The sequence below is a fragment of the Xiphophorus hellerii genome, chromosome 18, assembly GCF_003331165.1.
Source record: "Xiphophorus hellerii strain 12219 chromosome 18, Xiphophorus_hellerii-4.1, whole genome shotgun sequence".
Taxonomy (NCBI): Eukaryota; Metazoa; Chordata; class Actinopteri; order Cyprinodontiformes; family Poeciliidae; genus Xiphophorus; species Xiphophorus hellerii.
Genome location: NC_045689.1, coordinates 24,832,729 through 24,849,131, shown reverse-complemented (window position 1 = coordinate 24,849,131; position 16,403 = coordinate 24,832,729). Strand labels below are relative to the sequence as shown.

Below are 16,403 nucleotides of genomic sequence, written 5' to 3'. Positions count from 1 at the left end.
TGCATTGTGGGAGGTAAGTCGTTGCATCTGTATAGCCTCCTCCTCCCAGTATTTTGCTCTATTTGATGATCAGCAGACAACCTAAATTTAGCGGGCCTCATTATGCTGCGCAGTCCCGTTTGTGCATAGTTTGTACATCAGGTTTGCGCCTGATATCAAGTTTTTACCTGCTTTTATACCCGCAAACTTTTACTAGACCAGAACTTTCTACGAAAGTAGAAAAAAAATCTCCAGTTTGAACGGAGAGTTAAGGCTTCAGTGTAAACCAGGTACAAAAGCAACAAAACTGCAAAAACAAGAGAGGATAATCCGACACTTAAAATACACCGTGTCTCTTTTTTTTTTATTTGTCTTCTTCCAGAAATCTTTTTCTCTGGTGTTGGAGGCTCTGGACCACGACAACGACACGACGGAACCAGGTAAGGACGAGCTCTTGTTTTTACCACCTTCTGAATTTGACAGCATGCGGGGGAATCGTCCGATCGATGCACTGAGACTGGTCTCTGTTGAATCCAATTGATCGGAGCTGAATTTGGACGTCCTGTGCCTGTTTGTCTTGTAAAGGCCAAAGGGGCATTCATTGTAATTTGGTGCGATATAAGTGAAACCAGTACTGTTTTGAACATTACTTGTGGTCCAAAGCCTCAGCAAAACTACATGCCTTCATTATTAGGTTTTTGTGGGCTTGATTAGCTTTTTGAGTGCTTAGCATCAGGGTTACTATTTGGCATCACTTGTGTCAAACCGCATCCACAAGGAGGCCAAAGGGCCTTATTAAGAGGCACAGTTTGTACCCAGATTTTGTCGTTTTATGAATGTTTTCAAGTTTCTCAGTCCTAAAACGCTTTAACAACCAAATGTGCGTTCTGTGTTTTTTAAATCAGCGTCTTTAAGGATTTTGCACTGTTTCTTAATTTATGTAAACAGCATTAAAACCTTCATCACTTTCTCTCCTTCGAGTCCAAGAAAGCTGCAGCTCCTTAGTTTAGCTTAGAGCAAACAGCACAAGTGCTTGTTTGCCAGGCTGTGCGGTTTGACATGAAGAAACAATGTGAAAACATCCTTTGTGTTTTAATGTCTGTGATCAGACAACTCTACCCTCACCCTTTCATTTCCTGCTCGTCTCCTTTTTCTGAACTCTCCTCAAGATGTGGAAAAGCTCCTCAGCGGGGAACTGTGAGCCGCCTGCTATAAAAAGCAAAACACAGAGATGAGCAGACAGATGCTCCTGCATCTTCCCCATTCCTTTCATGCCGCAGTCCTCATTTTCCGCCCCCCTCATCTGGGAAAGAGGGGCGACTGCCGTCCGGACTGAGCGGAGACTGGAATAATGAAAAACTGGGAACTGTGCCCGACTTGTTCTCTGTGTCTCACCGGTTCTCCTGCATCTGTCTTCCTCTCGGCCCTCCGGCGCTAAGCTTACATCTGTTTGCATTATCTTCCATTTCCACCTGAGCCTCTGACTACCTCTCACATTGTGGCTAAAGCTGCGGAGTAGGCCAGCAGCTTAGCTCTGCTCAAACGGAGGCATCCGGTAGCGGTCTGAACAGAGTTATCGGGTCCTGCTTCCAATCAGGGAGGATTACAGAAACGGGACTGGAGCTTCTGAAATGCGCCGCGGAAACAATATGATGTTCTCCCAGTTCTCACTGTCTGACTTTCACTGAGGTTACGTTGGATAAGACGTAGCTTTAGTGTGGAATGAGCAGGGAAGGTCGTAGCAGACGTTTAAATTAAGTTTGAACTTTTATTCGCAGCTTTTTTATTTCGAATCAGGACTTTTTTGGGTCCTGTTTAAGTCCAAGCGTCATACTTCAGTATGCCGCTGATGTGACATCAAACCAAGTCTTATTAGTACCTTGTGGTATTATTTGACACAAAACGGATGTTTCTGATGCTTCAGATTTTTCTAGAAAGCAACAGATATTTTGTCTCCATATTTTCAAATATCTCATCAAAGCATTTAAGGTAGAGGAGTGAACAGGATTTAACGTCTCGTTGCCGTTTGTCTCTTGAGTGGAGGAGGGCTGGTCATGTGGTATTTGTTTGGCGAGAGTGATGCAGCAAAGGACTGTGGGAAGTTCAACTGAAGCAGAGAAACAGTGGTGAAGGAGTGTGGTCGCTTTTTTAACGGTCAACCTATAAAATATCGTTAAATATTGGTTATCGGCCATAACAGCAGTATTAATATCGGATATTGGCTAAAATGTTGATATTGGTGTATCCCTACATTTACTTGTAGAAATTCTTCATGGTGTTGGTCCATAACTAGTGTTTTTTACCGGTATTGCGTTCTTAATTATGACAATTTTTGCTCCAGTTCTCACACATTGAGCTGTTCAGATTTTCTTCCTGCTCACTGTATGTAGAGACAAGATGAACGCAGATCCTCGTCCAGCCTCGTTTTCATAGCTCCAGGTTCTTAAAACGGTTTTTAAGAGTTGCTCTGACTGTAGCTGTGGATGAGTTTAGAGGAGCAGCTTTTTTCTTGCAGCAGTTTCTGGATTTCTGAAAATCGTCACACATGCAGGTGACTTAAATTGCAAGTTTTCTCGTCTTTTCCATTTTGAAGAGTGGCTATCTGTGTCAAGAAAAATAGAAAATTGTGACGTGCTAAGAAAAGTTCGCAAACATTGTAATGAACTAAGTATAATGTCGAGATTAAAACCAATTCTTCATTTATGTTCATTTTTTAGGAAATCTAGAGGGGTGCCGATAAATGTTGCTCTATTGCAACAAAACAAGTTTCTCCCCCCATCACTGAATAATAAAACAAATTGTCAAATTAAATGTTGGATTACACAAATTCTTTGCAATTTAATATTAAGATAACAATATGCCCCTTTCGATGTTTTGGTATACGTCATTTATTTATAGCAAGTATGTATCTTTATCGCTCAAGTTCCTTGCTTTCCTACTTGCCTGACGATCGACTGCATTGATCGAATGAGCATTAGCGAGCATCGACTTGGCATTTATTAAACACAAATATCCGTCAAGCAAAAATATCAATTCACTCTCAATAAGAATTCATTTGCAAAGGTCACACAGACGTTTCCTGGTCATTTGAAGTTATCAGTTTGCTTCAATGGCATCAAATTAGCTTTTTTTTGCTAGCATTATGTCTTGGTTGTGTTTGCCTGTTTGGTGCAGGCTTTCTGCTACATTCAAGCAGCATCGACGCCGAGCTCAAAGCTGTGGAGAAAAACTGAAATCCAATATTGGAAGTTTTCTAAGTTGGATCAGCTTGTCTATAGCGTTCAGCAAACACATTTAGGCCGACTGCCTCGCCCGTGTGAGGGTAATAGTAATGAGGCTGAATAGAAAGCCCTCGCACGAATTGGCCCCATACATCGAATAAAGAGTGGGACTAAACAATATCCGTCTGATCCTGTCTGCTTCCTTGGGTGTATTGATTTGCCGGCAGGTGATCTGGAATAACGAGCGGAAGCGGGTGCTTTCTCTCCTGCGGGTATTCTCCGACATTTCCGAGGGCAAAACGATTCACAAAGCTCCGAGGAGGTTTTTAATACCTGCAGACGTGCTCTGTTATCATGTTTTTTTTAATCTTTTTGTAAAGTTTGACTTCCACTAAAGGTTATCGCTTCTTCAACCTGCTGTGTTTAACATCCCTGTCTACAGGAACCAGGTTTGTTATTAATCAACCTGATCTAACCACCTCACGAAGAAAATCCTGCCCCGCTGTGTCGGATCCTAATGATGTTATTTCTAATTCTCTCGTGGCGGAGAAGTAATAATGATCAAATTAACCCTTTGACACGCCCAGTTTATAAAATAACTTAAAACCGAAGGTGGACTGCGGCTGATTGATGAGTGTTTGTGGTGTTGGGCCCTCATATTTGACTGCAGGCTTTTTTGGCTCAGTGTCCACGCTGTCCTCTTTTTGTCAGGGTTCCTGTGTGCATGTGTGAGTGCGAGTAACACATCTCTTCCAGCGAGGATCTTGATGGAGAGCCGGGGCAGCCTTCACAGGTGGAGCTCCTCTGCCTCATCAGAGTGCTGGGGATAAAGGAGCAGCAGAGCCTTCACTCAGTGCTGGATGATTAACGTCTACTGGTAGTCACTCTGGCCACCTCTCGTTGTCAGGCTATTTTAAGCTTTTTGATCAGTCTCTTGAGTGCCTACCTGAAGCTCATAGTCTCTGTGTTTGCTCCCTTAGGATTTGTCACTGGATCTTTCTAGAGGAATCAGTTCAACCATTTCTCCTCCTGTGGACCCCACCAGTAAGGACCTGCCTGCCTGCTCCACTGTTCCCACCATCTCCACTCCGCTCAATCAGACCTCTGGTTCTCGGTCAGACCTCTGGTTCTCTGTCACCACCTACCTCGCACTTGCCTCAGGAAGCACCATCACCACTCTCCACTCAGGACCCCTGGGCACCTCTCTCCCACGCTTCACCAAATCCATTTGAAAGCGCCGCGGATTGCGTGACACTAACCACTCCCAGAAACGTCAAGGAAACCTGTCAATTGTTTGTTCCTTTGAAAGAAAATAAAACCTATTCATTACTTGGACTTGTTGATTCTGCATGTGGGTCAGAAGGTTAAATCCGAACATGTCTTTTACTTTTAAACACACACACACACCCACACACAGTGAAACCAGTGTGCGTGTGTTTTCATTCCTCTGTGTCAAACCACAGTGATCTCATCTCTCCATCAGGCAGTGTGTGTGCGTATGTTTTTAATACCTTGTGGGGACCATTTTTCTGACACATACTACGTTGTGGGGACCGAAGCCTGGTCCCCACAAGGAGAAGCGCTGTGTTTGGGTCAGGGGTTAAATTTAGGACTAAGGTGTGAATTGAGTTTTGATAGGGTTAAGATAGGGGTAAGGTTTAGGCTGTAGAAATGAATTCAAGTCAGTGGAAAGTCCCCACAAATATAGCCACGCAAACGTGTGTGTGTGTGTGTTGGGGTGGGTGTGTGTGTTGGGGTGTGTGTGTGTGCTAATAGCTGCTGTGCTGAGTCTCTGGCTCTTTTTGCTTCTGGCTGTCAAAATGAGTCATGCACAAAGACTCACTCTACTTTCCTCTAACTTCTCTGCTTCCTATTCTGCACGACTTTCTCCACATCCTCCCTTTTAGCTCCTAAATGCACACTTGCACCGTACATTGAGACACATATTCGCACCTCTCTTGTGTGTTTACGCCCTGTCAGGGAGCATTATGCCGGAGTTGGGGAATAATGGCGCCTCTGGGAAAGCCCCTCCTGGGGGGCAGCCGTTGCCCAGGGGCTCGTCTGGTTCTCTCATCGTCGACCTCTGTGTCAAGTGGGTCTCATGCTGGAAAAGTTTTATTATTCGACTCATAATATCCACACTGTCGAAGCTTCCTTAGTCTGACGGTTGGTAGGAAGTCTGATGGTAGGAAATTAATAGATGATTCTCCAAAAAGATGAGTACATGTTTTGTTTTTTTTACTTAAAGGGGAGGTATTGTGTAAAATCGATTCATCTTACATTATTTCCTGCCAATTTTAAGGCATTAAATTAGGAAGTAAATTTTATTTTATGTCATATGTAGACACAACTCTGGTTAAATGAAGAGTGCATTGCACTGACCTCCACTAAAAACCTCATTTTATTCCACAAAATATTGACTCTGCACTCTTCCTGAGTTAAAACATTAACATTGTTGTTTCTAAATGAATATTAACTTGTTTTCTTTGCATTATTTGAGGTCTGAAAGCACTACATCTCTTTCATTTTTGAGCATTTCTCATTTTCTGCAAATAAATACATAATATTTGCTCTGAATTTCAGACACATGTCAGTAGTTCATAAAATAAAAGAGCAATGCTCATTTTACTGAAACATGAACCTATAAAAAGTAAAATGAGAGAAAACGATCATTTTACTTAAATCATTTTACTTAAAAAGACCCCCATTTTAAGGGGTCTTTTTACCGGAGCTTTGTATGACATATCTAGCACTGAAAGCAATATAGTTACTTGATTATGCTATGAAATGGAACTACGTGTCTGTAAATTTTTCACATCACTGTGGACGATGACACTGGTGCTCCTGGTTTGCTGTTAAATGTTAAATCCAGTTATCTTTGATTAAATGTTTTGGTGGTTTGAACTTGGATTGGACGCTCCAGCTGTTCAATGATCCCAAGCAAACATCAGAACATTTTTTTAATTGATAAGTCAACACTAAGCTTCTGGAATATAACTTTCATGTTGAACTGTGGGACACTTTCCTTGCTTTCAAAATACATCATCTACTTACAAGCTCCAAACATCTCTTACATCCCTGCTGGTATTTGCATAAATTTACTCATTTCAAATAACATTTCTGCTGCTATTTGCACATCTCTGTTGTTTACACAGTTTCATATACTGTAAATAGTCTGTTTTTTAATGCACAAATACACACGCACAGTTTGTAAGGTTTTTTTCCCCACTCAGCTGCACTTTCTTGTAGATCAAAATATGCTATTTTTTAGTAACTCCACAGCATTTTATGCTATAATTTCCCCCTCTTATTGTACAATTTGTTGTTCTTAGTTTTGCTTTTTAAACATATTTTTAGGTTTTGTCTTTGTAGGAACCTACATGCCTCGACTGCATGTCACTACGCTGCTGTTGCACCTGAATTGGAAATAAAGGATTTCTATTCTGTATTATTAAAAATATCCCACATTTCGTTATTCATTTGTCAGTGATCACCTCTCACTTCCTTCCAAACTACAGAATAAAGTTCTCCCCTGCGCTCCTCCAGGTCAGCTGATTGAGCGCATCCTCCTCTCCTCCATGCTGAACCCGGGTGAACAGTGGCAGACGTACCGCCACCACGGACGGATCCTCGGCTTGGAGTATCGGCTCCGCTTCCGCTGCGACTCCAACTACTACGGGCCGTACTGCAACAAGTTCTGCCGGGCCAGAGACGACTTCTTCGGCCACTTCAGCTGTGACCCGAGTGGCTCCAAGGTCTGCATGGAGGGCTGGACAGGACCGGAGTGCAAAGAGGGTAATGCCGCCGTCGGGTCTTAGTTCACATTGTGTGAACAGTCTCTCTCCTATTTTCTTGTTTGTAAGTGTTAATGTTTTCCACAAAGGTTTTCCATGAGAAATGAAATGCTTTGCTGTTTTATGTTGACATAAGAAGCCCTGGAACTTAGAATGAAACTCTGCAAAAGTTAACTTATTATTAACTTTTGCAAGTATATATGGTACATAAGTACATACATACTGAATCACCCAAAATATTTTGTGGTAGGTAATATTGTGATCACAACAAAAGTAACAATATTTATTACTTATTTTTGGTAGCTGTGGCCTGACGGAGCAATCACAACTTCATAATCACAAATATTGCTCTTGAAAAACATTCCCACTTTTAATACGCTTCATTACGACGCCAGTCACAAAAAGAAGTGTGACCCGTGTCACTAAACTGCACACAGTAACTGCATCTAATACAATTTTCAAATTAAATTAATATTTATTGTTACTCTCATTGAACAAAGAGTGGAGAAAATAGAAAAACCAACAATCATGATACAGCGTTATCAAACCAAGAAATTTATCACGATAAAAGACAAACAACACGATAAAAGCACAGCCATAAGCTGATGTTGAATAATTATATGATAACTTTATGAATGACTGGTCCTGCTGATATCACCGGGGGGTCGCCTCACTCTGATTCGTCAGTGACTCATCAGCCGGACGACCCGTCTCTGTGACCTCTTGGAGGTTTTTTTGCAACGGTAAGAGTGAATGGAGGAAACCAAAGTGGAAACTATGGAAGGACACGCAGCTAGTTGGAGGACATCCTGCAGCTCTGCCCACCTCGCCCCGTCTCACTCGCCCTGACTTCCTCCTCAGCACGCCGTTGATTGGACCGCACAGAAGCAGGAAGTTGGAGAGATTAGCCTCGGCCCCCCGTTACCTCCAGGTTAACCTACAGTGCCTGTGAGGGGAGTTTTCAGACTTTGAGAATTCAGTGTGATAACATTTATTGGCCTCTTTGTTGACTCTGAGTAGATCTCACCTTTCATCAAACAACCAGTGAAGATGTAAAAAAACAAACAAAATCTTCACGTATTTTATTTTTCTTGTTTTGTGTTGCTAGCTTACGTCACTGAAGCGTCAGGTTATCGTGTCTCTTTGTGTGTTTGTTTTGCAGCCGTGTGCAGACAGGGATGCCATCAGACTCATGGTTCTTGCACTGTCCCTGGAGAATGCAAGTACGTTTCTGAAACAACTACCAACATTGGTGTTGTGGTAACAACTCTCCTCTATCTCTGCCATGAAAATACTAATAAATTCCCCTCATTTATGTCATATAATTGCCTAACAACCAGACTTTCTTAAAATGTTTTATTGTGCTTTTGGTCAGTAGTACTCCAGACTTTCTGAAGGGTTTATTTTTACTTCCCCTGCTTTTTTTTTTTTTACTCATGTTTTGCACACCGCCGTACTTTTCATAAGCATAAAAGGATAAAAAGCTCTTGAATGTTTCAGCCAGTATTGTTTGCGCAAAACAACTGAATTAAAAAGCAAAAAACACCAACCTTTATGCAGTTTGTCACCAGCAGTTAAGGAAAAACTTAATTTGTCGTAATTTTTCTTTTTCCGGTGAATTGATCAGAAGCACAAAACACAGGAACAAGTTTAGCTCTGCACAGAGACGGCAAAACGTATTTGTGTCAAGCTTGAGTTTATTTTGTTCCATCTTGTGTTTCGTTTATCTCTGTGTTCCCGAGCTCTGGTGTTAATTTTCCCCGAGTACCTCTGTTTCTGACACCACATATTTTTTAATATGCTCTAAAACATAAACAGCACTAAAAATCTGGTCATAAAAATAACGTGAAGTTTAATAAAACAGTGTAAAACATTCAAGAAATCCCAGATAATTGTTGATTAAAACCATTTTTTAAAATGCTGAAATAAAATATGTTAATTTGGAAGCACAACTTAAAATGTTTGGGTTGGTTTAAATATTTAATGCTGTAGAGATTAAATATCACTGGTTGTGTTTAGAAGAATAAAATAGACACAATGTTTGTTTCGCCGCAGGAATCTTATACAGATTAAGTTGAAATTCATGTATTCAGTTTTCCTTCACTAATAATATTCTAAGACATGATATTCTGAGATGCAATCTGCCTGTCTGTCCTGGTTGTAGGTGTCACTACGGCTGGACGGGTTCTCTGTGTGATCAGTGTGTGACGTTTCCCGGCTGTGTGTACGGGAGCTGCGCCGAGCCCTGGCAGTGTGTGTGTGACGTCAACTGGGGAGGTCTGCTGTGTGACAAAGGTGTGAAATGCAAAAATATTTCAACGGTTTGTGCTGAGATGAGCCAAGCGCCGAGCGTCAAGAGGCCCTGAGGATTGAGATTTTGAAATGTGAAAGGATTTGAGTATTCCCGCTCATATTTTATTGTTTCAATAAAAACACAGTGCTGCAGTAGCATCGGTGCATCTAATTGCTTCTGCATGAATGGAAGATCGACACTTTTTCCTGCTGTTGATAAAACAATCCACCAAATTGGCGATGGCTAACAGATATTGATAAAAGCATCAGGGATTAACAGAATATTTTCTGTATTTGACAAAAACGTTTTTGTTCAAACAACAGAAAAATCTGAAGCCTGTACGACTTTGTGGTGAATTACAGTTCACACCCCGGACTACTTGGTGCAGACATTTTCAACTTTACACACAGAGTACGGAGTACATCGCGGGAGCAACTAAATCAATCACTAGTTGCTCCCGGAAGCAATCATGATTGCGGAAGTTAACTAGTGATTGCTTCCGCAGTCATTAGGAGAGGGAAGTCTGCGCCTCCCTTCTTAGGCTGGTTCCTCCACGACCCGACCTCAGATTAGCAGAGGATAATTAAGGATTAGATTTTTTTATCACTCTAAAAAAATAAGGTCAAACTCATAAACCAGTTCAGACTTATTTATACCTTATTCACAGAACTTGGTAGCTGCAACATAACTACAGTACAGGTAGAGGACTTAAGCAGCTGCATCATTTTTTATGACTTCCAGAAATGTTTAATCTGCTGTAGATTCGTTTTTAAGCCTGACACCTCTTTTGTTCTCTTTTGCTACTCCTCTGGCTGCTTGCAAGGAAAACCTAAAATAAGACATTTAAAGATCAGTGTAAACATTGTGCACTTTTACAAATCTGTTGTAAGCATTCATTACAAACATGGCTCTCCAGGCCTGAACTCAACAGGCGTCATCAGAGCACATGAAGAGCTTCACAGAGCTTTACATGTTGACCAAGGAAAACCCTGCCTGCCTGCGAGACGGAGAAAGTGGTGTGTGCTGTCAGCTTGTCAGGTGTGGTTCTTTACACATGACTTATGGATTCCCGAACAAGATAAAAGAAAAGAAAAGCACCTGAAGTTTTCCTGCAGACTGTAGAAGAGTTAGATCCTCTGTCCCAGAGCAAGAGCTGGAGTCCGGCTTGTGCCCAGGGGATGGAGTATTGTGGAGAGGAAAGGTGATAGCCTTGGGTAGAGCGATTATGGCGCGGCTCTCTTTGCTAGGTGTGGCCCTGAGCAGTTTGTGCTCATTCAGACGGGCACTTTAAAGGACGACGGAGAGACAAAGGAACTGTGGGAAACGAAGATGATCAGGGAAAGTTTTGCTTTATTCTTTTTCCAGAGCAGAGACAACAGGCCCTGCAGCTATCTGCTACACAGTCAACAGTGACCTGGATTCACCGTAGATTTTCTGCGCCCATGTTAAAGAAACATGGCTGAAAACCAATCTGCATTTTCATTGCCTCTACATTTCAATACAAGTGTTTTTTTGCGAGTTTTGCTAAGACATTAAACATTATTTTAAAAATATTTCTTCATGTTTCCAGATCTTAACTACTGTGGGACACACCAGCCCTGTCTAAACGGCGGGACCTGCACCAACACAGAGCCAAACGAGTATCAGTGCGAGTGCCAGGAGGGTTTCAGAGGACGCAGCTGTGACATCGGTGAGAGCCGCGGTGCATCGGTTGAAAACAGTCCTCTGTTTTTAGACTGTATTGAAACAGTTTTGAAACAGTCCTCTGTTTTGAACTGGCAGAGGACACGTAAGAAGTAAAAAGTGAAAACAATGTCAAAATAACACATTTTCTTACCTGAGAAACTTTATGCTCACATACAAAACTTAAAACTGCCTTTGGTTCTCTGGCTGCTGACTCTGTTAGTCGTACCCATCCATGTGAGGAACAGGGTCATTTCCTCATCTCTTATCTTCGGATGGTTCCCTCCATAGAAGCCGAGATCCTGCTTGTTTCAACATCCTGAGGCAAAAATAGTTAAAACTAATTTTAGTGGAGAGAAACCTGCACTCATTTAACCACCGATAGTAAAACTGAAACAGTTAATCCAATAAATCGATTATTGAAATATTAGTCAACTAATTTACTAATCAAATAATCGCCAACTGGAGCCACAAATAAAAAAAAACATTTAGCATTTTAAATTAAAAATCCTTTTGTCTGTAAATACGTTGTACTCAGAACTCCTCAAGGATCACAGTTTTAGCTTCACCTGGTTAATATTTTGTAAATTTCTCTATTAAGCACCTATTTGATATCCGATTATTAATTGGTTAATTAAAAAGTAGTCAACAAAGCATCCAGAGTCATGCTAAATCAAGCAGAAAATGATTAAGTATTTATTTAGTAATTTTGTAGCTGCAGGTGCATCCTTTGCTATGTTATTGCATTTTATGCAATACAATGTTTATTTTCTTATTAAAGAAATTCTTCTGATTTGTTAAATATTTTTGATACTGTATTAAATAAGCTTAAATAGTTAAATAAAAAAATCTACAAAATGATAACAAAAAATTTATTCGGTTAGTTGAATAATTGATTACTAAAATAACTGGTAGCTGCAGCCCTTCATGGTAGTGGTCAGTTTCTAGAGGGTGTGTTTTAAATGCTCTTTTTGTGTGTTTTAAATAACTGAACTGCTTTGAAAACCAATTAAGACAGATTGCTACTTAGTTTTCCTTCTTTTAATATTTTCCCTTTTTCTGGCTTTAAAAATGTGATGGAGTCGTCGATTCAAATTTCTGCAAAAAAAAAAAAGAAGAAAAAAGAAATCAAAGGTGATCCATTTTTCAGTTTTGCTTCTTGCGTCTTCCCTCCCCCCATCAGTGGAGCACGCCTGCCTGTCGTCGCCATGTGCGAACGGCGCCACCTGTGTCGAAGACCCCAACGGCTTCAGCTGCGTCTGCTCCGAAGGCTGGACCGGAAACACCTGTGCAGACGGTGATTGTCGATTCCGCACACGTGGGAAGCCTGAGCCGAGCGAGAGAAAGGGGAGGGAGCTTTAAGATTGTCTGAGATTGGTTGTAATTGGATTAAAGCCACTTAGTGACTCCAATCAATCCAGTGGAGGAAGTTAAATCAGCCTAAACAGGAGCAGCCTCAACAATAATCAGTGATCTGGCCGTGAGTGTGTGTGTAGGGGGGTGTGGGTGTGCGTGTGTGTGTATCACCTGCACCTCTGCTGAGTTGGAAAAACAGAAGCAGAACTGTGAGCTTTATAAGGTCTTATTGGCATCAAATTGAGGGTTTAAAGTCTAATCCTTTGGTATCAAAGGTGGCTCCTAGGTGTGATTTCTTCCCTTCCAGAAATATCCGGACCTTGTCCGCCTCCAGCCGTCTGATGTGGTGGATTATATTTCACAAAAAAGCAGCACCATATTGCCTCGCCCAAATTTTAAATTGTCGAGAAAAGCGAGGAAGAGACGGATCCTGAAATCGTTCCCACAAACTGGCACAAAAACCACTTGAGTTGCGTCAAACGCAGAATCACAGCGCACAGTCACAGTAAAATATCAGGAGCATCGAGTGCACTTTTTAAAAAATGTATCCTAGTGTCAGATCACAACCAGACAAGTAATAAATGCACCTCGGCGGGCTTTGTTCACGCGCGAGAGAGCTTGTGCTAAAACATCCGGTTGCCGTTTTTCATGTATGTCCGTGAGAAAAACAGAAACGGTACCAAAGCGCCTGCCAAGCGAATATCATTTCATCAAAGTTTGTTTGCTCTGCGAGCAACCGGAGACCACTTCTAAGCATAACAACAATTCACAAATACACACGTGTTTAGAAAAGGAATGACATGTTGTTGTTGGCATTCATCTTCATCAGTCTGCAGCACTGCAGCCTGAAGTTAGTTTTTTTTCTTACTAGAAAAATGTGTTATACCAGACAATCTGACTTGAAGGGTTATGAACACCAGCTGATCATAAGAGATAGAACTCATAGCAGCAGCAAAATACCACATGATGTTCAGTAGTCGGCTTCAAGACATCTGGAGATGTCGGCGCACATTAGACACAGAGCAAACCGGGGTCACAGAGGTTTATTTCCAAGATCCCTTTCACTCTGGACTCAACGTTAAAATTGAGCCAGAATGTAGATGTTCTTTGCAGAGTCTTGAAGAGGTTTTCTGGGATTCTTTAAGAACGATTCAACTTACTAGTGATAGAGGACTAGCGCTCCCTGACTCTTGCTGCCATTACTACGGACACCCCATAGCCTGGCAGCTGCAGTGGCAGCTTATACGTGATGTGCTTCCATGCAAAACAAGCGTGGCTTGTTTATCACATAATTCAAAGGAGGCCTGGCCTAATGTCAACCTAACCTACTTTTTGGCTGGCATCGCTGCAAGTCGTTTATTGCTATACTTTTGGCACCACGGCTGCTGAGTTCATGGCGTTCTGCCCTCCCACTCCCCGCAACAGGAAGGACCTCACAAAGCAGCTGGGGCAAACAATCCCACCTCCCCGTGCCTCCCAAAAGAACAACAACATCTACGCCCATGTAACGTAGATAGGATTTTTTCACCCCCCCAAAAAAATATCCGATCTGTACCACTTACTTATGTGGAGCTAATTTGGATGCATATCAGAGAGTTTTCAAAGCGTCTGGAGTCTGAGCGTTCATGTTTGCATTTTCTCTGGCTTATGTGTCACTGATACGAGGGACGTGCGTCATAATTCTGCACCAGACGGTAAATCAGGACAGAAACAATAACTGAAAATTACGATTACAAACTTATGAAGGAGTCCGTGTCAGTGCAGCGCATCACGTCACAGTCAGACCATTCTTGGCCCTGACAGCATCCCAGCAGATTTCTCCACATAAATTAGTGTCAGTTCTCCACCAAAGACCATTTCTATGAGTTGTGCTTTCTTTTTCTTAGCTTCCTTTGTCTTATGATCTTGTGACGATACTGTCGACTCCGGTTGCTGAATAAACTTTAAAATCGATCCATAAACTGCTCCATCCATTAATACTTCCGTAAACAGTGCGCTGCTGTGTGACGTCAGCGTTCTTCTGTGCTTGCGGGGCGCTTTGTGGATGTTCCACATTCCCTGCTTTCACATCAAGACTCATTGGATGTCAGCAACAACATTTCAGCATCAAGACCTGCTGTGTGAATGTAGCCAAACAAGAACAGACTCAGACTGCTGGGCCTCCACTAAAAACCAACATTTTTTGCCTAGTTTTCATACTAATTGAATTTTGCCCAAAGGCGTGGCACCAGATGAAAATTAACGCCCAGGATGCCAGGCTTCTGTAAGGATCCTGCTGATAAGGTGATGAAAATGCTATTTGCTCTTCCATGCCGTACCTGGAACTGGTCTTGGAGGTGCAGAAACCTCTCATACTTAAAGGGAATGTAGGCAGATTCTGCAACAGGTTGACCAAAAAAGATACCTGGAGCATATCATGCATATCAAAATAGACTTTCCACATAGGTGGTTATGATGGATGTTCACATTTTCCATCACATAGAATATTCAGCATGCTAAATGTACTTTTACCGGACTGGATCTTTGTTGCCACCCTGCTCAAACAGCAGGTGTGAATATTTTAATGATAAAACAGAGAAGGTAATGCTTTACAAGTTTACCAAATTAATGTTTTATCCTTGGCGTTTTTCACAAAACGAAAGCCAAACGGCACTCCACGCATCCGCACGCAGCCATGGCAGAAAAAAGCTGACAACTGAATTTGTGGTGCTGATTATCTCCGGAGTTTCGGGTTTTTGTCGAATGCAAATCGAGTGTGCCAGTGTTGAGCGTACGCTGCACCCTGCTCAATTTCTAAAACCACTTAAAAGCAAAAACAAATGAGGCATCAGTTAGACGAAAATCTGTGTCTACAAGAATTTTTTTCAGTGAGAGATCTTCACTTTTAATTGCAGCGCAGCATTGCAGTGTTCTCACCTTGTAATTACCCTGTCGGAAAAACAAGGCTCAGACACACTAGTCAGAAAACAGTTTTTAATGAAAGAATGTACTCAGAACGTTTATAGCCTCTTTGGTTGAGGCGTGTTTGTGGATCAGTTTGGAGCTGGACCGTGTGATCCGACGTGTCTGTGCAGCAGGTGAGATCTCATGTTGTGTGTTGCAGCAGGTGAGATACGATCACATGGTTTACGGTCTGTTGCAGCTGTTTGTGTACCGTTCCACATTCCCTGCTTTCACCTCCATCAGGATAAACGGTGCTGCAAGTTGGACTCCAGTGTGTGTGTGTGTGTGTGGGTGTGTGTGTGTGTGTGTGTGCGCCATGTTGAGAGGCTTATTTTTACAAAACAAAAAAAGGGACAAACAGAAAAATAGTTTATTTTCGCTGCCGTTGTTTGCTGCTCGCATGATTAACTGTCAGGGAGGCCGACTATCTCTGTATGTGTTGTTGTTGTTGTTGTGGGGCTGAGGCGGGTGGGGTGGGCACTCCGGGGAATGCACAACGCCAGGATCGTCAAGCTTGCAGGGAATTAAAACCATAACCTCAACACAGCTCCGTTTTCGGCCAGGATTTATGTTTATAACCGATATTAATTAAAGGATTCTTTGTTTGTTATGAAATCTCGGGCTGGTTTTAGAAGAAGTGCTGCTAGCTCGGTAGGATTATTGTTGCTTGGATTAGAGTAGGGGTCAGGACGATGGAAAATGGCTCCTCTGTAAGGTTAGGTAAATTGGGAAAACATGTTATGAGACACAGAAACCTTATGGCTGACAGATCTACACCACAGAGATATATATTCATGGGAAAAATTAGGATACCACTGCGACACAAAGAAGTTATGTTCGGTTAGCTTCTCTCTTTGTTTCCACTTTGTTTAGATTCCTTGCCAGATAAGTGGAAACAGGCCTCCTCTTTTGCATTATTTAAGCCCACTCGTTGCCCCCCTTCGTCTCTGGCAAAAGGTTTGAAGTGTCAGTCATGAGCATGCTGAAGAGGACTCTGTTTATCGCTGTTTGCACAGCATTCAGAGGAGCAGAGACTGAAAACAGCCACAACCACAGCATGATCGTGGCATCACATGATCTTAGTAACACGCACGATGCCTACTGAATATTCACACTCACATTCCCCTTATCCAG

General features: G+C 42.0%; 1 protein-coding gene across 3 annotated transcripts in view; it reads left to right on the top strand.

The window, feature by feature from the left end:
- LOC116707900 (protein jagged-1b) overlaps positions 1–16,403 on the top strand; it is a 55,610-nt gene that overhangs the window by 34,134 nt on the left and 5,073 nt on the right. For 2 of the 3 annotated variants that reach the window (XM_032545590.1, XM_032545592.1), the window contains 6 exons: positions 362–419; positions 6,747–6,995; positions 8,157–8,217; positions 9,159–9,289; positions 10,858–10,977; positions 12,154–12,267. In XM_032545590.1, coding sequence (XP_032401481.1) covers positions 362–419; positions 6,747–6,995; positions 8,157–8,217; positions 9,159–9,289; positions 10,858–10,977; positions 12,154–12,267 — 733 coding nt within the window. The remainder of the gene's footprint in view (positions 1–361; positions 420–6,746; positions 6,996–8,156; positions 8,218–9,158; positions 9,290–10,857; positions 10,978–12,153; positions 12,268–16,403) is intronic. The other variant, XM_032545591.1, reaches the window with a different exon arrangement.